Below are 24,667 nucleotides of genomic sequence, written 5' to 3' on the forward strand. Positions count from 1 at the left end.
CAGGTGTGAGCGAGGAGAGGGGCGGAAGCTATACTGTTACACTGGCAATACTAAAGTGCCTAGAAGAACATCCAATAGTCAAAGGTATATGAAATACAAATGGTATAGAGAGAAATAGTCCTATAATTCCTATAATAACTACAACCTAAAACTTCTTACCTGGGAATATTGAAGACTCATGTTAAAAGGAACCACCAGCTTTCATATGTTCTCATGTTCTGAGCAAGGAACTTAAACGTTAGCTTTCTTACATGGCACATATTGCACTTTTACTTTCTTCACCTACACTTAGTTTTTGCATTATTTAAACCAAATTGAACATGTTTCATTATTTATTTGAGGCTAAATTGATTTTATTGATGTATATATAATAAGTTGAAATAAAAGTGTTCGTTCAAGTATTGTTGTAATTGTCATTATTATAAATACAAAAAATCGGCATCGGCTTTTTTGGTCCTCCAATAATCGGTATCGGCGTTGAAAAATCATAATCGGTCGACCTCTACTCCTGACTCCAATTAGCTTTTGGAGAAGTCATTAGCCTAGGGGTTCACATACTTTTTACAACCTACACTGTGATTGTTTAAATTATGTATTCAATATAGACAAGAAAAATACAGTTATTCGTATGTTATTAGTTTAACACACTGTGTCTGTCCATTGTTGTGACTAAGATGATGATCAGATCAAATTTCTGACTAATTTATGCAGAAATCCAGGTAATTCCAAAGGGTTCACATACTTTTTCTTGCCACTGTACATCCAAAATACAGATTTGGTTCAAATTAAGTGAACTTCACCTTTACCATTGCCTGATCATCCATTCCGTAGCTATTTCAGAAAGATGTTTACCATGATCTGCCCTTGGGAAGACAGAGATTTCCTGGGATCTGATAATCAACCTTTTCCTGTAAAACATTCTCACATCATAGTTTCCAAACTGGTCAAAGCAACCTAGTTAGCCAGACGATGACTTGTTGTGACTCTATTCTGGAAACTCATTAATTGTGTTCACTGCTCGCAGCAGGCAGTCACAATCACAACAACCTGCCTGTTTTAGCGGAAGGGTGGCACATCCCCAGAGACTGATGGGCACAGCGAGGAATTCACAGCAGACACTGGATGAGATGAACAGTGAATGGACATCCAGACTGCATTCATCCTCATTGACTCTATAGGCAGAATCATTTCACCCCCAGTTGTGAAGCCTGCTGATTCTCTCTCTAAAGCCATTGACCTATCCCTGGCAGGAGTCCCATGCTTCTGTACACAACGGAAGAGCAGCACAATCATTGGTGTTTATTTATGTACTCAATATCCAGTTTCAACCCCCCACTTTTCACCCATTTAGTATGGGTATGCCAGCAGCATCAAGCTTTTGTTTTCAGTTTCTCTGCAAATCTTCACTACCTCGCATAGAAGAGGAAATGGGCTGTATCCTGTATAGGCTACCTGAGGTGTTTTGAATGCTGTGCTGTGCACAACTAGTGCCTTCCGAATAGGCTTCACTGATGCATAATGTAGCTTAGCTCATTAGCTCTGTTCAATTTTAGTTTGTAGTCAAATAATATTTCACTTTTGTTTAAATAGTCTGGTTTTCAAGGGAAGCTCACTTAAATTACAAACTTAAGCTACATACACTGAACAAAAATACAGTATAAATACAACATGCAACAATTTCAAAGATTTTACTGAGTTACAGTTAATATAGGCCCTAAATTCATTACGCCCTAATCTACGCATTTCCCATGACTGGGAATATGTATATGCATCTGTTGGTCACAGATACCTTTAAAAAAAAAAGAAGGTAGGAGCGTGGATAAGAAAACCAGTCAGTATCTGGTGTGACCACCATTTGCCTCATACAGCGCGACACATCTCCTTCATATAGAGTTGATCAGGCTAATGATTGTGGCCTGTGGAATGTCCCACTCCTCTTCAATGACTGTGCGAAGTTGCTGTGTATCCCAAAAATCCCCCAAATGCTCAATGGGTGACTTCTGGTGAGTATGCAGGCCATGGAAGAACTGGGACATTTTCAGCTTACAGCACACAGATGAGCTTCCCTGAGATGGTTTCTGACAGTTTGTGCAGAAATTCTTTGGTTATGCAAACATACTGTTTCATCAGCTGGTGGCTGGTATCAGCGACCCCGCAGGTGAAGAAGCCTGTACTTCCGGTGCTGACAGAGATGGCCGCCTCGCTTCATGTTCCTAGGAAACTATGCAGTATTTAGTTTCCTTATGTGTTATTTCTTACATTGTTACCCAAGAAAATATGATGTTTTATTACATACAGTCGGGAGGAACTATTGGAAATAAGAGCAACGTCAACTCACCAACATTAAGACCAGGAATACGACTTTCCCAAAGCGGATCTTCTGTTTGCTCCACCACTCAGGACAATGGATCAGATCCTCTGTTTGGTCCACCACCCAGGACAATGGATCAGATCCTCTGTTTGGTCCAGCACCCAGGACAATGGATCAGATCCTCTGTTTGGTCCACCACCCAAGACAATGGATCAGATCCTCTGTTTGGTCCACCACTCAGGACAATGGATCAGATCCTCTGTTTGGTCCACCACCCAGGACAATGGATCAGATCCTCTGTTTGGTCCACCCCTCAGGACAATGGATCAGACACTCTGTTTGGTCCACCACTCAGGACAATGGATCGAATCCCAGCCGGCGACACAAAACAACACGCTGCAGACGGAGCGGTCTTCTGGTCAGGCTCCGTAGATGGGCACATCGCGCCCTGCCCCGAGCATTCTACTCGCCAATGTCCAGTCTCTTGACAACAAGGTAGACGAAATCCGATCCAAGGGTTGCTTTCCAGAGAGGCATCCGAGATTGTAACGTTCTTTGTTTCACGGAAACATGGCTCACTCGGGATACGTCATCAGTCGGTACAGCCACCTGGCTTCTTCACGCATTGCGCCGACAGAAACAAACATCTCTCCGGTAAGAAGAAGGGCGGGAGTGTATACCTTATGATTAACGAGACGTGGTGTGATCATAACAACATACAGGAACTCAAGTCATTTTGTTCACCTTTTGTTCAATTCACAGAATTGCTTACAATCAAATGCCAACCGCATTATCTACCAAGAGAATTCTCTTCGATCATAATCACAGTCGTGTATATCCCCCCAAGCAGACACATCGACGGCCCTGAAATAACTTAATTTGACTATATGTTAACTGGAAACCACATATCCTGAGGCTGCATTTATTACAGCTGGGGATTTTAACAAGGCTAATCTGAAAACAAGGCTCCCTAATTTTATCAGCATATCGAATGCACGACCCGTGCTGGCAAAACCCTGAATCATTGTTATTCTATCTTCCACGACGCATATAAAACCCTCCCCCGCCCTCCTTTCGGAAAGTCTGACCACGACTCCATTTTGTTGCTTCCAGCCTATAGACAGAAACTAAAACGGGAAGCGCCCGTGTACAGGTCTGTTCAACGCTGGTCCGACCAATCTGATTCCATGCTTCAAGATTGCTTCGATCACGTGGACTGGGATATGTTCCGCATAGCGTCGGACAATAACATTGATGAATACGCTGATTCGGTGAGCGAGTTTATTAGCAAGTGCATCGGTGATGTTGTACCCACAGCATTCCCCAACCAGAAACTGTGGATTGATGGCAGTATTTGCACAAAACTGAAAGCGCGAACCACTGCTTTTAATCAGGGCAAGGTGACCGGAAACATGACCGAATACAAACCGTGTAGCTATTCCCTCCGCAAGGCAATCAAACAAGCTAAGTGTCAGTATAGAGACAAAGTAGAGTCACAATTCAACAGGTCAGACACGAAAGGTATGTGGCAGGGGCTACAGTCAATCACTGACTACAAAAGGAAAACTACCCCCTTCGTGGACCACGGTGTCTTGCTCCCAGACAAACTAAACAACTTCTTTGCTCGCTTTGAGGACAATACAGTGCCACTGACACGGCCCTCTACCAAAACCTGTGGGTTCTCCTTCACTGCAGCCAACGTGAGTAAAACATTTAAATGTGTTAACCCTCGCAAGGCTGCCGGCCTACACGAGCCCTTAGAGCATGCGCAGACCAGCTGGCTGGTGTGTTTACGGACATATTAAATCAATCCTTATCCCAGTCTGCTGTTCCCACATGCTTCAAAAGGGCCACCATTGTTCCTGTTCCCAAGAAAGCGAAGGTAACTGTGCTAAATGACTATCGCCCCGTAGCACTCACTTCCGTCATCATGAAGTGCTTTAAGAGACTGGTCAAGGACCATATCACCTCTACCTTACCTGACACCCTAGACCCAATCCAATTTGCTTACCGCCCCAATAGGTCCACAGATGACGCAATCACACTGCACACTGCCATAACCCATCTGTACAAGAGGAATACATATGTAAGAATGCTGTTCATCGACTACAGCTCAGCATTTAACGCCATAGTACCCTCCAAACTCGTCACTCGTCTCGACCCCCGCCCTGTGCAACTGGGTCCTGGACTTCCTGACGGGCCGCCCCCAGGTGGTGAGGGTAGGTAACAACATCTCCACCCCTCTGATCCTCAACACTGGGGCCCCACAAGGGTGCGTTCTGAGCCCTCTCTTGTACTCCCTGTTCACCCATGACTGCATGGCCATGCACGCCTCCAACTCAATCATCAAGTTTGCAGACGACACTACAGTGGTAGGCTTGATTACCAACAACGACGAGACTGCCTACAGGGAGGAGGTGAGGGCCCTCGGAGTGTGGTGTCAGGAAAATAACCTCACACTCAACGTCAACAAAACAAAGGAGATGATCGTGGACTTCAGGAAACAGCAGAGGGAGCACCCCCTTATCCACATCGACGGGACAGTAGTGGAGAAGGTGGGAAGTTTTAAGTTCCTTGGCGTACACATCACGGACAAACTGAAATGGTCCACCCATACAGACAGCGTGGTGTAGAAGGCGCAGCAGCGCCTCTTCAACCTCAGGAGGCTGAAGAAATTCAGCGTGTCACCAAAAGCACTCACAATCTTTTACAGATGCACAATCGAGAGCATCCGGTCAGGCTGTATCACAGCCTGGTACTGCAACTGCTCCGCCCACAACCGTAAGGCTCTCCAGAGGGTAGTGAGGTCTGCACAACGCATCACTGGGGGCAAACTACCTGTCCTCCAGGACACCTACACCACCCGATGTCACAGGAAGGCCAAAAAGATCATCAAGGACACCAAACGCCTGAGCCACTGCCTGTTCACCCCGCTATCATCCAGAAGGCGAGGTCAGTATAGGTGCATCAAAGCGGGGACCAAGAGACTGAAAAACAGCTTCTATCTCAAGGCCATCAGACTGTTCAACAGCCATCACTAACATTGAGTGGCTGCTGCCAAGATACTGACTCATCTCTAGCCACTTTAATAATGTAAAATTGATGTAATAAATGTATCACTAGCCACTTTAAACAAGGCCACTTTATATAATGTTTACATACCCTACATTACTCATCTCATATGTATATACTGTCCTCTATACCATCTACTGCATCTTGTCTATGCCGTTCGGCCATCGCTCATTCATATATTTTTATGTACATATTCTTATTCTTCCCTTTTACACTTGTGTGTATAAGGTAGTTGTTGTGAAATTGTTAGGTTAGATTACTTGTTAGATATTACAGCATGGTCGGAACTAGAAGCACAAGCATTTCGCTACACTCGCATTAACATCTGCTAACCATGTGTATGTGACAAATAAAATTTGATTTGGATGTGGAGGTCATGGGCTGGCACGGTTACATGTGGTCTGCGGTTTTGAGGCCGGTTGGACGCACTGACAAATTCTCTAAAATGACATTGGAGGTGGCTTATGGTAGAAAAATGAACATTAAATTCTCTGGTAACAGCTTAGGTGGACATTCCTGCAGTCCGCATGCCAATTGCACAATCCCTCAGCACTTGAGCCATCTGTGGAATTGTGTTGTGTGACAAAACTGCACATTTTAAAGTGTCCTTTTATTTCCCCAGCACAAGGTGGACCTGTGTAATGATCATGCTGTTTAATCAACTTCTTGATATGCTACACCTGTCAGGTGGATGGATTATCTTGGTAAAGGAGAAATGCTCACAAACAAGGATGTAAACAAATTTGTGGACAAAATCTTAGAGAAATAAGATTTCTGTGCATATGGAAATATTCTGGGATCTTTTATTTCAGCTCATGAAACATGGGACCAACACTTTACATGTTGTGTTTATTTTTGATCAATGTATTTATTTCCTTACCTTGTTATCAGTCTATGGAAAGGAGAGACTATAGTCAACATGTTTGGGTTTGTTTACGTAGCCACTGCCACAATCCGCTAACTGTAGTTAGCAACTTCCTTCAAACTGCACACGGAGACATAAAAATGGTATCCACGAGTTCATCTGGAAAGTAGATAAATGGCTTCATTGCCATAATCCTGAAGTATCCCTTTAAGGTCAGCGGGCTAACAGTCTTGTGGAGCACAGAAGTCCGGGTTGGCTGGTTTTGAACCCAATCGGTCACACAGGCATGCACAGTGCAGCACCGCCTGCAGTCAACTCTTAGAGGGCTGTGATGAGAGCCAGATTGTTTGGAGATCATGAGAAAACATGTAGTATTGTAAATAAACTGCTTGTTGCCATAGCAGTGGTCTATCCAGATTCGGGGTGTTGGGGTTGTGGGGATTCGCTGCTCTCATAACAGTGAGCACGAGTGAGGGTACGCCTATTGTCATGTAGTGTGTTAAGTCACCACTTAAACACTCCCAAATAAAGAGTCCCATGTGCAACACATCATTCTGCAGATGGTTCTCTCATAAAGCTGATGTCATTGTGTCCCAGCCCCTTTGTCTGTACGGGTTGCTAAAGGATTCATTTGGGCCATGGACTTCATGCAGTTGACAATGAAAAACGGGCAGATTTGTTTTATGTACTCTACAACGTATTTTAGGTTTTGAGGGTAACCATTATTTCTATACAGTTGAAGTACAGTACATGTTATTTTTTACGAGGACAGATTACAAGGCTCTCACTCATATTATGCAGTTAAGGCTAATATGTGTACTTTGTTGGTGAGGTAGGCCTATCTATTATCTCACTCTGACAAATTCACTTTTGAGGAACACATGCACAAAATCTTCAGAGGATCTCTCCTATATTGATTGTTCTTCAGAAGTTACGTGCTTACTATTTCTTATAGGCTGAAGTTCTGAACAAATGCAGTTGGGAGAGGTTGTGTTTCATTAAATGAAACTTCCATAGTTTGACGTGTGGTGTCTCGAAAAGTGACTTTCTAACTAGTGTTCTCTTAATTCATGCTCCCTTGATTATGAAGATTAGCGGTTCTTCTCTTAACTCTGCCTTTCTCTCTTTCCCTCTCCTCCTCAGACTCCCAACGCTCCCATTTGTCTTCCTTCACCATGAAGCTTATGGACAAGTTCCACTCTCCCAAAATCAAAAGGACACCCTCAAAGAAAGTCAGTAAGCCGCCTTTAGAACATGGCGTCAAGACTGCGGAGAAACCTGCTAACAAGGTGTGTTTAATGTACACTGCTCAAAAAAATAAAGGGAACACTTAAACAACACAATGTAACTCCAAGTCAATCACACTTCTGTGAAATCAAACTGTCCACTTAGGAAGCAACACTGATTGACAATAAATTTCACATGCTGTTTTGCAAATGGAATAGACAACAGGTGGAAATTATAGGCAATTAGCAAGACACCCCCAATAAAGGAGTGTTTCTGCAGGAGGTGACCACAGACCACTTCTCAGTTCCTATGCTTCCTGGCTGATGTTTTGGTCACTTTTGAATGCTGGCGGTGCTTTCACTCTAGTGGTTGCATGAGACGGAGTCTACAACCCACACAAGTGGTTCAGGTAGTGCAGTTCATCCAGGATGGCACATCAGCTGTGGCAAGAAGGTTTGCTGTGTCTGTCAGCGTAGTGTCCAGAGCATGGAGGCGCTACCAGGAGACAGGCCAGTACATCGGGAGACGTGGAGGAGGCCGTAGGAGGGCAACAACCCAGCAGCAGGACCGCTACCTCCGCCTTTGTGCAAGGAGGAGCACTGCCAAAGCCCTGCAAAATGACCTCCAGCAGGCCACAAATGTGCATGTGTCTGCTCAAATGGTCAGAAACAGACTCCATGAGGGTGGTATGAGGGCCCGACGTCCACAGGTGGAGGTTGTGCTTACAGCCCAACACCGTGCAGGACGTTTGGCATTTTCCAGAGAACACCAAGATTGGCAAATTCGCCACTGGCGCCCTGTGCTCTTCACAGATGAAAGCAGGTTCACACTGAGCACATGTGACAGACGTGACAGAGTCTGGGGATGCCGTGGAGAACGTTCTGCTGCCTGCAACATCCTCCAGCATGACCGGTTTGGCAGTGGGTCAGTCATGGTGTGGGGTGGCATTTATTTGGGGGGCCGCACAGCCCTCCATGTGCTCGCCAGAGGTAGCCTGACTGCCATTAGGTACCGAGATGATATCCTCAGACCCCTTGTGAGACCATATGCTGGTGCGGTTGGCCCTGGGTTCCTCCTAATGCAAGACAATGCTAGACCTCATGTGGCTGGAGTGTGTCAGCAGTTCCTGCAAGAGGAAGGCATTGATGCTATGGACTGGCCCGCCCGTTCCCCAAACCTGAATCCAATTGAGCACATCTGGGACATCATGTCTCGCTCCATCCACCAACGCCACGTTGCACAACAGACTGTCCAGGAGTTGGCAGGAGCATGCCCAGGCATGCCCAGGCATGCCTCAGGAGCATGCCCAGGCATTGTAGGGAGGTCATACAGGCACATGGAGGCCACACACACTACTGAGCCCCATTTTGACTTGTTTTAAGGACATTGCATCAAAGTTGGATCAGCCTGTAGTGTGGTTTTCCACTTTAATTTTGAGTGTGACTCCAAATCCAGACCTCCATGGGTTGATAAATTAGATTTTGTTGTCAGCACATTCAACTATGTAAAGAAAAAAGTATTTAATAAGAATATTTCATTCATTCAGATCTAGGATGTGTTATTTTAGTGTTCCCTTTATTTTTTTGAGCAGTGTATATATCTCTCCCTCTACATAGACCTCAAGCTTTTGCTGTGCCCGTCTCAAAAATAGCAATTAGTTGTTGATTTATAACCTACAAGAAAACAGAGTGAGACTGAAGGCAGAGTGACAAAGCCTCATGTTATGCAATAATCACGCAACCAAGATGCCATTAATAAAAGTAATGCCACGCCACCAAGTTCACGATTGTTCTCACGTTGTCTTACTTTTACAGAGTCTGAGTCGGATACAGGAGCAAGAGAAAGACGTGGTCAGTGCCTTGCGTTACTTCAAGACCATCATTGACAAGATGGCGGTGGACAAGAAGGTGCTGGAGATGTTACCAGGCTCTGCCAGTAAGGTCCTGGAGGCCATCCTGCCTTTAGTCCAAGTGGATGCAAGGATCCAGCACAGGTGAGTCTGGCCCAGGGGAGATACACTTTCCTCATCAATCTACACACAATACCCCATAATGACATTTTTCTATAATGTATTTTGCAAAAAACTGTTTTTGCTTTGTCGTTACGAGCTATTGTGTGTAGATTGAGGGGGGAAAAATATTGAATCAATTTTAGAATAAGGCTTAAATATAACAAAATGTGGAAAAGGGGAAGGGGTCTGAATACTTTCTGAATGCACTGTATCTGGAGCTTGTTGGCCCATTGAGGATTTTTAGACAACGCTTCAACCGTCACGAGATGAGATTCAGCCAAATGTCATTTTAAGGTTGCTGATTATATTAGTTTTAAGGTTGAAATCATGAGGAACCTTCAAAGACTGATACAGAATTGCCAACCAACCATGGAGTGTTTTCGTCAGTCTGTTAGCCCAATCTTTCCTCTGGGGTGTTCACAGCTCGGGGGTGTCCTCCTGTCTGAACCGTGTGTACCAGAGTCTGGGCAATCTCATCCGTTGGTCTGACCAAGTCATGCTGGAGGGGGTCAACCTGGAAGATAAAGAAACCATCTTTACCGTCACCACTGTGATCAAGGCAGTGCTTGATGGTGTTAAGGTAATGTTAGCATACCAGACTGTCACCACTGTGATCAAGGTAGTGCTCGGCGGTGTTAAGGTAATGTTAGCATACCAAACCGTCACCACTGTGATCAAGGTAGTGCTCGGCGGTGTTAAGGTAATGTTAGCATACCAAACCGTCACCACTGTGATCAAGGTAGTGCTCGGCGGTGTTAAGGTAATGTTAGCATACCAAACCGTCACCACTGTGATCAAGGTAGTGCTCGGCGGTGTTAAGGAAAGGTTAGCATACCAGAAAACAAGTAAACGTGAAATATGAGACATCGCAGATTATGTGTAAAATTTAATGAACGTTATGGTTTTTGGGGAAATGGTAGCTATGCCGAGTACTTAGTACTCTCTCGGTAAGAGATGCTAAAAATGGCTATGAAGTTGTCTAGCATTTATTAACTGCACGTGGTGATTGTTCACAGGAGCTAGTGAAACTGACCATAGAGAAACAGGAGCATCCTTCCCCCACGTCTCCTGTCAAACCAGTGCCAGTGGCCACCCCACCCGAGAGGTGAGTGAGCCACGGAGGACATCAATACACTCCTCCACTAACCTCATTTTCTCATATGTTCAGTAAATACAGTGGGGCAAAAAAGTATTTAGTCAGCCACCAATTGTGCAAGTTCTCCCACTTAAAAAGATGAGAGGCCTGTCATTTTCATCATAGGTACACTTAAACTACAGACAAAATTAGGGGAAAAAATCCAGAAAATCACATTGTAGGATTTTTTATGAATTTATTTGCAAATTATGGTGGAAAATAAGTATTTGGTCACCTACAAACAAGCAAGATTTCTAGCTCTCACAGACCTGTATCTTCTTCTTTAAGAGGCTCCTCTGTCCTCCACTCATTACCTGTATTAATGGCACCTGTTTGAACTTGTTATCAGTATAAAAGACACCTATTCACAATCTCAAACAGTCACACTCCAAACTCCACTATGACCAAGACCAAAGAGCTGTCAAAGGACACCAGAAACAAAATTGTAGACCTGCACCAGGCTGGGAAGACTGAATCTGCAATAGGTAAGCAGCTTGGTTTGAAGAAATCAACTGTGGGAGCAGTTATTAGGAAATGGAAGACATACAAGACAACTGATAATCTCCCTCGATCTGGGGCTCCACGCAAGATCTCACCCTGTGGGGTCAAAATGGTCACAAGAACGGTGAGCAAAAATCCCAGAACCGCACGGGGGGACCTAGTGAATGACCTGCAGAGAGCTGGGACCAAAGTAACAAAGCCTACCATCAGTAACACACTACGCCACCAGGGACTCAAATCCTGCAGTGCCAAACGTGTCCCCCAGTACATGTCCAGGCCCGTCTGAAGTTTGCTAGAGAGCATTTGGATGATCCAGAAGAAGATTGGGAGAATGTCATATGGTCAGATGAAACCAAAATATAATTTATGATTTTCTGGAATTTTTTGTTGAAGTGTACCTATGATGAAAATTACAGGCCTCTCTCATCTTTTTAAGTGGGAGAACTTGCACACTTGGTGGCTGACTAAATACTTTTTTACCCCACTGTATATATCAGACTTGATGGTAATTGTACAAGATGTAAAACAACATCAGTAAACAACTTGCATACCCACAGTGCTGCTGAGCCGCCTGCCAATGAGAAGGAGAGTCTGGACAAGAGCTCAGCCACGTCCCAATCTATGGAAGCCCTGACTGAACCCACTGGAGAGGAGGAGGAGGAGGAGGTGGTGGCCCCACCAAAACCCCCTCTCCCTGGCCTCAAGATGGCTGAACACAAGTAAGAGCTTCTTTCATGGAGATAGTGTCTGTTTCATAGCTTCAATATACAGTAGTTCATCAATGGAGCCCCCCTATCACTGGCCCAGACATGTCGCTTCAGGCAAGTCCAAGTCAAGTCTCCAGTATCTCACCTCTCTTTCTTCAAATGGCACAGAGCTGCATATCAATATCATGATCCAAGCAGATTACCATTCCATTCTGCAGGATACCATTCCATTCTGCAGGATACCATTGCATTCAGACTTAATAAACTGCTTCGGAATGGGAAAAGTTTAACCCCTCATAAGATCATTTAATTGACTGCTCTCAGTCACAGCACAAGGCAGGGTCAAGTCTGCACTGAAGGAAATGCAGTAGCCAAGTCACAAATCACTGTTTAGCCAAGACTCAAGTCCCCAACTCTGTATACTTGTTAGGCCTGCCGATAGCGCAGCACACAGCTCTCTTGAAGCCAACACCAATTTATCAACTGAAAAACGTTCATTGTATACCACTCATCACATTGAATGTCCTTGGATTACAGGCCAATGTGGTTGCCGCTCGTCTCTTTACAAGAAGACAAGAGAGGTACAATAGCTGGGAAACTGTGTGTTATAAGTAGTCTTGATTCTTTAGAAAGCTTTATAGACTTTGAAGGGGGTAAAAAAGGGAGGTGTCAGAAATTAGACTTCCTCTGGTGAGAACTGTCACGGCACCATCTCTGAGGCTCTTTTCTTTTGGGAGAAACTGTGCTCGGCAGAGGCTGGCGAGTTTACGGCCAGAGAGTGACGACAAGGAATGGAAATGGACCAGATTCCAGAGCCCACCACAAACACACTGGACAGCAGCATATCCAGACACTTCTAAATCCTTAAAGGCTCTTTGTCTTTCCTTCTGCTCCGAACAGTAGCTCTCTGAATTTCACTTATCCCACAGCAGGTACGGGTAGCTCTCTGAATTTCACTTATCCCGCAGCAGGTACGGGTAGCTCTCTGAATTTCACTTATCCCGCAGCAGGTACGGGTAGCTCTCTGAATTTCACTTATCCCGCAGCAGGTACGGGTAGCTCTCTGAATTTCACTTATCCCGCAGCAGGTACGGGTAGCTCTCTGAATTTCACTTATCCCGCAGCAGGTACGGGTAGCTCTCTGAATTTCACTTATCCCGCAGCAGGTACGGGTAGCTCTCTGAATGTCACTTATCCCGCAACTGGTGCGAGTAGCTCTCTGAATGTCACCTTGCCCGCAGCAGGTGCGGGTAGCTCTCTGAATGTCACCTTGCCCGCAGCAGGTGCGGGTAGCTCTCTGAATTTCACCTTGCCCACAGCAGATGCGGGTAGCTCTCTGAATGTCACCTTGCCCGCAGCAGGTGCGGGTAGCTCTCTGAATGTCACCTTGCCCGCAGCAGGGTAGCTCACGACAGCGGTCTGTGTGTCTTACGTAGGGGCACACTGCAGATTTTGTCGTTCTTTTTTTGTGGTAATTCATTAAAAAAATTCTCCTCCCTGGGGACTTGCCTTGTCACCCTCACCCCACTCCCTAACTGGAATAGAGTATATCCTCAACTTCTTCATCACCACAGCTGCCTGCCTGCCCTGCATCTCGTCATTGGGCCATCTGTGTGCACTGCGGTGTGGAAACAATTCAGTAGCTGCTGCTCTCTCCACCACTATCTGTTTGTGGTGTGGGAAAAAGCAGCCAAGCAGTGACTCGTGCACTGCACATTTTTCCCATTGTTCTGCTACTACAGAAGGCTCTCGGAAAGTGTCAGATATTGTATATTATCTCTCAACCCACCCAGGCCAGTGTCAGTGCAGTCTTTTCCCAACCTCCCTTCACCAAACATACTACAGAATACATACTACACAGTACACACAGAAGAAGTGAATCAGTCAGTGTACTGTGGCTAGGGCTGCATGCGTGGCTTTTGGAATACGTTGCATTGATGGACATTGCACGCTGCTTCATATTTAAATGTCGTCACCTTCTTCTCCCCCACCAGTCCTCCTGCTCTGCCTCCAAAGAAGCGCCAGTCTGCCCCCTCACCCACCCGGGTGGCAGTAGTGGCCCCCATGAGCCGCGCCACCAGTGGCTCCAGTCTTCCCATGGGCATCGGCCTCCACAAACAGGTACAGTGACTCCAGTCTTTCATGGGCATCGGCCTCCACAAACAGGTACAGTGACTCTAGTCTTTCATGGGCATCGGCCTCCACAAACAGGTACAGTGACTCCAGTCTTTCATGGGCATCGGCCTTCACAAACAGGTACAGTGACTCCAGTCTTTCATGGGCATCGGCCTCCACAAACAGGTACAGTGGAAGGAGCAGCTACACACACTGGGGCTGTGTCTGAAATGGCACCATATTCAGTATAGTGTACTACTTCTGGCCAGGCCACATAGGGAATAAGTTGCCATTTTGGATTTTGCTATGTTTTACACCGGGGTGTGACATATATAAGCCATTTCTTGCACTGTTTCTTTTTTGCCGGCTATTATGTATTTTTCCACTAAAGCGGGTCTTGTCACCTCTCTCTGGTTGGCAGGAGTACGAGGTGGATGCCCTGCAGAGGCGCTTCTCTGGGGGCAGCCATTACTATGGAGGGGAGTCGCCGCGCATATCCCCCTGCAATAGCATGGGCAAGCTGAGCAAGTCCGACGGGCAGCTGTCCTGGACAATGGACAGTGGGCAGTGCTCACGCAACACCAGCAGTGAGGCTCTGGGTGAGTACTCAAACATGCGTCAAAGCTCGATCTTTAACCAGAGATCCATTTTATTTTTCAAATAATGTAAACTATTTGGTGGAATGTGCTTTGTGCCTACCCGAATGGGCAAGTCAAATGTTGTCTTTAAGACGATGTTAATTTGCTTTGACCCTAGTGTTCCATTTGTACATTTTACTTGCCCGTTTGGGCAGTATTTCGTGTCATATTCACTCAATTCCATTCCAACCTCTCCCTCCGCACGTGCTCAGTGCACACACAAGCACCTGTTAGGTTTACAGAAATAATTGTCTATAAAAATATATGTAACTGATGGAATACACAAGCTACATTCCTTACAAATTATGACAGTTTTATCACAAATTCAAAATGGACAGGTTGATTGAAGTACAAAAATGTGTTCCAACAACGAGCTGCAGTTTTTGAATAATTGCGTCCTGTCTATTTTCCGCTTAAGCTACTTTGCAAACTGCTAGTGCCATTTAGAATTAGTTAGCCTAGGCTATAACCCCCCAAAACATAGACAGGTTCCACACTGACAATATGCAAAAACATTAGTTTGACAAAGAGCGTAATTTCATCAGAAACATCAAGCATGCAGTGACAAGAAAACGTACATTAACGTTCAAAAGTTTGGGGTCACTTAGAAATGTCCTTGTTTTTGTCCATTTAAAATAACATCAAATTGATCAGAAATACAGTGTTGACATTGTTAATGTTGTAAATTACTATTGTAGCTGGAAACGGCAGATTTTTTTAATGGAACATCTACATAGGCGTAGAGGCCATTATCAGCAACCGTCACTCCTGTGTTCCAATGGCACGTTGTGTTAGCTAATCCAAGTTTATCATTTTAAAAGGCTAATTGATCATTAGAAAACCATTTTGCAATTATGTTAGCACAGCTGAAAACTGTTTTGCTTATTAAAGAATCAATAAAACTGGCCTTTAGATTAATTGAGTATCTGGAGCATCAGCATTTGTGGGTTCGATTACAGGTTCAAAATGTCCAGAAACAAAGGACTTTCTTCTAAAACTCGTCAGTCTATTCTTGTTCTGAGAAATGAAGGCTATTCCATCTGAGAAATTGCCAAGAAACGAAAGATCTCGCACAACGCTGTGTACTCCTCCCATAACACAACAGCGCAAACGGGTGCTAACCAGAATAGAAAGAGGAGTGGGAGGCCCCGATGCACAACTGAGCAAGAGGACAAGTACATTAGAGTGTCTCGTTTGAGAAACACACGCCTCACAAGTCCTCAACTGGCAGCTTAATTGAAAGGTACCCGCAAAACACCAGTCTCAACGTCAACAGTGAAGAGGAGACTCCGGAATGCTGGCCGTCTAGGCAGAGTTGCAAAAAAAAAACTTATCTCAGACTGGCCAATAAAAAGAAAAGATTAAGATGGGCAAAAGAACACGGACACTGGACAGAAAAACTCTGCCTAGAAGGCCAGCATCCCGGAGTCGCCTCTTCACTGTTGACGTTGAGACTGGTGTTGTGTGGGTACTATTTAATGAAGCTGCCATTAGACATTTCTAAGTGACCCCCACCTTTTGAACGGTAGTGTATGTGAACCCTTTGGAATTACCTGGATTTCTGCATAAATTGTGCATAAAATTTGATCTGATCTTCATCTAAGTCGCAACAATAGACAAACACTGTGCTTAAACTAATAACACATTATTGTATTTTTCTTGTCTATATTGAATACATAATTTACACATTCATAGTGTAGGGTTGAAAAAGTATGTAAACCCCTAGGCTAATGACTTCTCCAAAAGCTAATTGGAGTCAGGAGTCAACTAACCTGGAGTCGAATCAATGAGATGAGATTGGAGATTTTGGTTAGGGCTGCCCTGCCCCATAAAAAACGCTCATAAAATTTGAGTTTTCTATTAACAAGAAGCATTGTCTGATGTCAACCATGCCTCGAACAAAAGAGATTTCAGAAGACCTAAAATTTAGAATGGTTGACTTGCATTAAGTTTGAAAAGGTTACAAAAGTATCTCTAAAAGCCTTGATGTCCATCAGTCCACGGTAAGACAAATTGTCTATAAATGGAGAAAGTTCAGCATTGTTGCTACTCTCCCTGGGAGTGGCCATCCTGCAAAGATGACTGCAAGCTCACAGTACAGAATGCTCAATGAAGTTAAGAAGAATCCTAGAGTGTCAGATGTCAGGGCCTTATGCCTACTCACCAAACAGATGTCAGGGCCTTATGCCTACTCACCAAACAGATGTTCTGGCTTTATGCCTACTCACCAAACAGATGTTCTGGCCTTATGCCTACTCACCAAACAGATGTCATGGCCTTATGCCTACTCACCAAACAGATGTCAGGGCCTTATGCCTACTCACCAAACAGATGTCATGGCCATAATTCATCACTATGCAGTGTTCAATGTGGAATTGTTCATCCATTTTGAAAATTCCGAAGATTAAATCGAATGTCTGTATATCGAAAAGAAGACAAATGTTGGTTTGTAACCCTGAATTTTTTCTTTCATCTCAAACAAATTGAGCCCCGTTTCAAATTATCCCTCTCTGAGAATAACTGCTCCAGGCATGAGATGTGCATCACTTCACACTGGCAACTTTATTCATTTGGATAAATATTCTGTTATATTTTATTCTTATATTACATCATGTTTTTTTTACTATAAAATAGGTGTCTTGACTGTGATAAGGGCTCAGGAATTAAGAGCGTCTGTCTACTAAATGAACAAAACAAGGCTATGCCATTACACAGCCATGGAGTTCTACAAGCAGGTTACTGCCTTTTTGAAGATTGTGTTTCAAGATATAATATAATAACCAGTTGATATTATGGTTTCAATAAATTCATCTTACATGGCACTTGCTTTTTTATTGAGGCAATTTAGCTATTAGGATTTGTTTGTAATGTATATGATAAATTACGCGCTGTTGCAATCTGATGACATCTAGGAAAATGCACTCAAAAATCCAGTGCGGGCCTTGTGTTCTTTTTTCATGCGGGTACCCGAACAGTCAAAAGATTTCAAATGCTCATCCCTAACACACACACATGAAACTCACACACAACACAAACACATATGAGTTACATGTTCCTGCACTGGCTTCACAGAGGCCTGATTGGAGAGGAGCCCATTGGGTAGAGAGGATCCCATTGGTTTTCGAGAGGAGCCACTATGAGCCCATTAGGTTAGACAGGAGCCACTATGAGCCCATTAGGTTAGAGAGGAGCCACTATGAACCCATTAGGTTAGAGAGGAGCCACTATTAACCCATTAGGTTAGAGAGGAGCCACTATGAGCCCATTAGGTTAGAGAGGAGCCACTATGAGCCCATTAGGTTAGAGAGGAGCCACTATGAGCCAATTGGGGTAGAGAGGAGCCACTATGAGCCCATTGGGGTTAGAGAGGAGCCACTATGAGCCCATTAGGTTAGAGAGGAGCCACTATGAGCCCATTAGGTTAGAGAGGAGCCACTATGAGCCCATTAGGTTAGAGAGGAGCCACTATGAGCCCATTAGGTTAGAGAAGAGCCACTATGAGCCAATTGGGGGTAGAGAGGAGCCACTATGAGCCCATTAGGTTAGAGAGGAGCCTCTATGAGTCCATTCGGTTAGAGAGGAGCCACTATGAGCCCATTAGGTTAGAGAGGAGCCATTATGAGCCCATTAGGTAGAGAGGAGCCACTATGAGCCCATTAGGTTAGAGGAGCCACTATGAGCCCATTAGGGTAGAGAGGAGCCGCTATGAGCCCATTAGGGTAGAGAGGAGCCGCGATGATTCCAGCAAGAGAGGCCTGTCTCTTTGATTAGGAGCACCGTGGTCACCACGGGATCACCATAGTTTGTCTTGATGTGGCAGCCACAGTGTGCGAAAACAAGCCTGCTGCTGATGCGTGTAATGAGTCAACACACTCAGGTAGGAGCTTCCTGTTCTTGCCACCTCCAACTGCACTGAGCATTGTTTACGAGCTGTGACCACCATCTTGCGAGGCTGCATCTCAATAGTCTTTAAGCAGTCTCGTCTCCTTCATCTGCATCGGTCTGGAAACAGGATAGCAGGGAGCAGGGCAATATGGTGGATGCTTACTGGGTGCTTATTTGTTGAGGAGAGGAAGCCATGCGATGCTATTGAGATGCAGCCTCAAAAAGTCTAAGCTGTAATACCACGGCTGAAACCTTTTGGGACCGAAGACAAGAAATTGACGGTTGTCAAGGTGATAAGAACATTGCACCAAGTCATCAGGTGGCCCTTTTCTCAGTGGAAAGAGAAGCGAACCGTTTTGTGCCTTTTCCATTATGATCAACTGACGTGTCATGGATCAGTTTCAAAACCAACCCTTTGTGAAATCCCAATATCCCACCTCACCCCCTAATAAAAATAGATTCTGCCAATGTGTTTGTTGTGCTCCTGAGTGGGTTTTTTTGAGAAAAGTACCTTTTATGCCAAAGTGACAGTGTGGCATTGTTTTCAGTGCTCTGTGGGGTGACTCACCTATCCCCCATCTCTCTCTCTCTCTCTCTCTCTCTCTCTCCCTCCCTCCTCCCCTCCACAGACACCACAGACCACTACGACCCGGACTACGACTTCCTGCACCAGGACCTGTCCAGCTTGGAGCAGATGACTCCTGTGCCAGTGGGAGCGTGCCTCAGCCCCCTGCCTGAGTCCCACAGCGAGTCTTCCTGCCCTGGCCCCGGTCCGCCGCTGGCACAACTCCACTTCAGCTCCCTCCAGGCCTGCTCCGTGACTTCCGCCCTGCCGCCCCCTGCCCTGCCAGAAAAGAAGCGCAGAGGTGGCGCCTGCTCAGGCTTTTCCGACGGCTCCTACTCGGGCTCATCCTGGTGCGTTTCCTTTGAGCGCCACCCATCCCAGTACGACAACCTCATGGAGGAGGACCTACCGCCTGTGCCCCCCTTTCCCCTGTTCACGCCCGACATCTTGCCCCTGTGCCACACCGCCGGGGGGTTTGTGTCTGAGTTCAGCGGCAGCGAGACGACAGATGTACCTCAGAGTCCACCGCCACTCCCTGAGAAGAAGAGCCGTCACAGTGAGTATCTGATGTCAGGGGGAGGCAGAAATAATTCATAAAAAGCCTTATACAATCTCTGCTGTTACCAGGATTTTGACATTTAAGCTCCAAATACAGTGGATTAGGCCCCTTAGGTATGTCTGTAATGCACACGGAGGCCTACTGCTGTGCTATAACGATAAAACCACAGAATTAAATAGAACACATTATATTTTATCTCAGTGTAACGTTGGGGTCCCATGTTTTTTTTCCAGTAGGGGTTGTGGCTGGGTTCATACAAAACCTGGCACCCTTAAGGCGTCAGCAAGCTCCAGTTCGGCTGGCGCCTAGCCAAACTCGGTTAGGTGAACCGAACGATTGTGCTCTTATACTTCCTTAAAAGACCTTTGCTTGAAAAACAAGAAAAAAAGCACCAATAGTACTGTTTGCCTTATCAAGTATACACTTCCTCAAAATAGTTAGAATTAATTTGTATTTTATTTTTTATTTTTCCTTTATTTAACTAGGCAAGTCAGTTAAGAACAAATTGTTATTTTCAATGACGGCCTAGGAACAGCGGGTTAACTGCCTGTTCAGGGGCAGAACGACAGATTTGTACCTTGTCAGCTCGGGGATTTGAACTTGCAACCTTTCGGTTACTAGTCCAACGCGCTAACCACTAGGCTACCCTGCCAAAAATCTGTCATTTATTTTTTTATGTTTTTGCATTAGGATATCTTCGATTATACATCTAAGATGTTTGGTGCAGTATTTTGTGAATGAAAAAGTGTGCAAGAAAAAGAGTAATCTCTTGTTGAATGACAGCAAAGATTTTATTGAAGAATCCATACTGTTGACCAATCACCGATGAAGGGGCGTAGACTTCTATGGGGTCAATTTCACGCCATATGTATTATATTCCAAATAAAATAAATCGTGAACATGAAAAATAAAGTTGAGAATATTAACATTATATTTTCAGGACGGGTGAAATAATGGATGTTGAAATCAAAAACACAACAATTAAAAGCAAAATGTATAGAATTATATGCACAGAATTGTATAAATAAGACATCAAACCCCAAAAACTTGTAAGCAAATCATTTTAAAGTGAGAGCAAAACTCTGACAAATGATTCAAAAATATTTTTTGAGAACTAATGCAAAAATCGTTTTCGGTTAAACTTTCCCAGTAACCAATCCTATTGAATAGATTTAGCCTCCGCTCTTGCCTGAATGTACTACCTTTCGGTTACACATCTCGTATCTTTGCTTACACTGCCAGTCTTTTCGATTGCAAGTTTGGGCATCATTTTCCCGTGAAAGGCGAGGTTTAGAGGGAGGCGTAGACAATGAGTCTCCATTGGTCCGCTAGTTTTGGAGTGACGGTTCGCCTTAACCCAATCAATGAACATGAATTACCTGTCGCACAACGTTCAGCGCAGGTGTTGGTAACTGGTTCGCCATACATCTGCACTAAACTTTGTGCAACAGGTAATTCATATGTTTACTAAGTTGTTAGATGGTTTGTTATTAAATGTATTAGATAGACATGCTTCTAATATCTGTACATTATTGACCCGTGACTGACATATTTTTGAAGTCCGTTAGCTAAAACCCTAAAACTAGGTGACGTCAGACCGTCTACTCAAATAGGCAGTAGAAAAAAAGCCTGTCTATCATGTTCATTGATTGGGTTAAGACGAACCGTCACTCCAAAACTAGTGGACCAATGGAGACTCATTGTCTAGACCTCCCTCTACACCCCACCCTTCAGGGAAGAATTATGCAAAAACTCGCAATCGAAAAAAGACTGGCAGTGAAAGCAAAGAAACTGACATCGAAGCAAAGATACGAGTAGCGTAACCAAATGGTAGTACATGCAGGCAAGAGTGTAGGCAAAATCTATTCAGTGTGATTGGTTGCTGGGAAAGTTGAACCGAAAACAATTTTTGCATTAGTTTTCAAAATTCTTGGGTTTTGCTTTTGATGTCTTATTTTTGTTTACAATTCTATACATTTTGCTTTCAATTGTTGGGTTTTTGATTTCAACATCCATTATTAATTTCACTCATCCTCAAAAATATAATGTTTACATTCTCAACTTTATTTTTCATGTTCACAATTTTTATATATTTTTTAATCAATACATATGGTGTGAAATTGACCCCGTAGACTTCAGCTACCAACTTCGGTTTGCCTCAAGAAAATTTTTTGTGTGCCCGAACAGATGACAAAAAAAAACATACCCTAGTCTAAAACGTCACAAAATGTTGTCATAATATATGCACAAACTCTTCCGAACTGTTTCGGCTGGGAAGCATTTGGACACCTTTATTGGGCAGGTGTGTCCGTCTAATAAATGCTTGTAACCCCTGCAGATCTGCCATACTTATTATGTTCCTATAGGATTTGGTTGTTCCATCTTGCCCTCAACCCTCTGTCTGCTAGCTAGACCATCACAATGGGGCCAGCCATGTTGGATAGGACATGCTGCTGCTGAATGAAGAGCCGTTGGGAGTTCCATGCGCTTCATGTTTGTGCTGCGGGCTGGCCTGTGTGGATGAGTCCACAGCTAGGAGCCCTGTGCGCACACACACACACACACACACACACACACACACACACACACACAGAGGCCTGGAGGTTTCACTTATGCCAGCCCTGTGAGCTCACATGAAATCATTTATTTGTTGATGGAATGTGTCAGTTAATAGAGGAGGGGACTCTCCCGGCTGTGCAGGAAATGAGCTTGTGCTGATTGGCCCTCTCAGCGTATGTGTTGAATGGTGGCCATAACTATGTAGTAATCAGCACATTTTATATGTTCAGTAGCACTATAAAGAGCTTAAAACCAGGACCAGCAGGTTTGGTTGCACTTGTGCCTCCGCTAGCCTGTTTATTTAGATTTTCAACAGCAGAGCACTGTTCTAATGACAAAATGGTCAGGGTTTCTACAGGGCTAGCATTGTCATCTCCCCCAAAATACGATTTTCTTGTTTTGAAATTGTATTTAATGCACACCACGACCATTTTTCATTTTTACAATTTACAGGATTGGAAGTGAAGTGCTCCATTTAAACCAACATTTGACATGTAGAATTTCCTCCTCATCTAAACACTATAACAATGTGTAAACAGTTTGGGATACTCTGAAGAACACTGTCATTATCATCTACAAGCGCATTGTTATTGTAATATCCCGTTTTTTTTGGTCTGTGTTTGTGTGCGTCTGTGTGTGTGCGTGTGCGTCTGTGTGCGTCTGTGTGTGCACGTCTCACCCCCACAGTACTGAAGTACATGCAGTTTGTGGAAGACTACTCGGAGCCCCAGCCCTCAGTTTTCTACCAGATGCCACAGAGCAAGAGCATCTATGAGCAACGCAACAAGCACTTCCAGGAAGTCTACGGCTTCAATGACTCGTTTAGCAGCAGCGACTCTGTCCACGAGCCCCTCCCACCCCCGGCACTGCCACCCAAACAGAGGCAGCTGGTAAACTATAGCCCCTCACCTCACACTGAAGCCACACTGAGGCCTCACACTCCCCAGTGTTACAACATGCAGTACGCCAGCCCATCCACACACCCTGTTCACACACATCCATCACTTACCAAGGCCCAATACAAATGCATTTCAGGAAACTCATTTTCTTATCATATATTGTACCAAGTGTGTAGGATTGAGTGGTGAGTGAGTCCATTATGTTTTAGCCCATCTGTATAACATAGAAGAAGAAAAGCAGGGTCTAGTGGTAACTCATGGTAACTCATCTCCAAACTCTACTTAAATACATAGAGAAAACATTTTAAAAGACATGTTTTATTGTCACATACACCGGATAGGTGCAGAGAAATGTTGCTTTACAGGGTCAGCCATAGTAGTACGGCACCCCTGGAGCAAATTAGGGTTAAGTGCCTTGCTCAAGGGAACTTAACCAGTAGGCTAACTTTTGCATCATAAAAAAACATCTTAACAACAAATACAAATCAGTGCAACGGTACAATTTAAATTACTACCACTTCTCAGTAAGATGTGTTTTTTTCCACCGGCATAAGACGATTGGCCTTTTGTACAGACTTGTCCTCCATGATGTCCCATCTTACATCCCACCACTGTATTTGAATTGAATTTGTTTTCATCATTTTGGCCATTTGTTATGTTTGTTTCAGGCCTCTGCAAGGCTGTAATAGTTTACTTCCCAGATTATATTCAATGCCATAATCTCTCTACCAGACATTCATGGTTGGAGAAAGTCATTTGCTCTGCCAGAAAAAAAATGAACCCGATATAAATGAGTCAATCCATGCTCAAGGTTTATCCGTATTTACGGATATTTTTAAACATATCTAAAGCGGATCAAAATGTGAGAAACGAAAATGAAACATTTCTGCACATTTTTTTCCTGTTATTTGACCTTGTGGATGACTGCATGCCCAGTTCATAGTGGGTGAGGATTAAGACCAATCACAGAATCCTCTGGGGAGCAGGGAAATAAAACAAGGATTGGTTTGAACTTAAGCTATAGATGTAGACACGGGCACAACTTTGGTTTTAGGAGTGGGAGGGACATAAACATTTAAAAATGAAATGTATCCAGTGGGATAAACACGCCAAACATCCTACCAGACCGCTCTGAGACGTTTGCATGGTCCTAAAGCACACCGTTGCCTCGTTTTGTATCACATTCCAATGATAAAACTGGAGGGGTCAGAATGTGGGGGGGGGGACATGTCCCCAGTGAAAGATGCGCTCCTGGATGTAGGGAGGGAGAGGAAAGGGTGTTTGTGTTTCATGTAATCAAAAAGTTGTTACTTTGCTGGCGGTTGTTAACTGACATGTCCACATTGTGTACTTTCTGATTGCCAGAATGAATAGACTTCTACCTGAGCAGAATGTCCACTCACTTCTGATCCAGTAGCTAATTTTTTCCATTTCGGCCAGTCATGTGTTTTGCACAGTATGTAGGCATAGTTCACCGTGGTCTCAGGGCAATTCGTATTATTCTGTACGTAAATCTGTGGCACTCCATTTAGTATGATATATTATGTTACGTTAGGTTGCGTAATGACTTGCCTAGTTAAATGAAGGTAAACTTTTTTTTATATATATATATTTTTTG

At 44.3% G+C, this 24,667-nt stretch overlaps 1 protein-coding gene across 3 annotated transcripts in view; it reads left to right on the forward strand.

The window, feature by feature from the left end:
- The window catches only part of rapgef1a (Rap guanine nucleotide exchange factor (GEF) 1a), a 57,371-nt gene that overhangs the window by 9,595 nt on the left and 23,109 nt on the right, over positions 1 to 24,667 (forward strand). For all 3 annotated transcript variants that reach the window (XM_031817916.1, XM_031817924.1, XM_031817931.1), the window contains exons 2-10: positions 7,392 to 7,537; positions 9,290 to 9,468; positions 9,910 to 10,066; positions 10,503 to 10,591; positions 11,680 to 11,841; positions 13,824 to 13,950; positions 14,366 to 14,543; positions 19,097 to 19,588; positions 22,838 to 23,040. In XM_031817916.1, the coding sequence (XP_031673776.1) occupies positions 7,392 to 7,537; positions 9,290 to 9,468; positions 9,910 to 10,066; positions 10,503 to 10,591; positions 11,680 to 11,841; positions 13,824 to 13,950; positions 14,366 to 14,543; positions 19,097 to 19,588; positions 22,838 to 23,040 (1,733 nt within the window). The remainder of the gene's footprint in view (positions 1 to 7,391; positions 7,538 to 9,289; positions 9,469 to 9,909; positions 10,067 to 10,502; positions 10,592 to 11,679; positions 11,842 to 13,823; positions 13,951 to 14,365; positions 14,544 to 19,096; positions 19,589 to 22,837; positions 23,041 to 24,667) is intronic.

The sequence above is a fragment of the Oncorhynchus kisutch genome, linkage group LG3 (assembly GCF_002021735.2).
Source record: "Oncorhynchus kisutch isolate 150728-3 linkage group LG3, Okis_V2, whole genome shotgun sequence".
In the NCBI taxonomy this organism is placed as follows: Eukaryota; Metazoa; Chordata; class Actinopteri; order Salmoniformes; family Salmonidae; genus Oncorhynchus; species Oncorhynchus kisutch.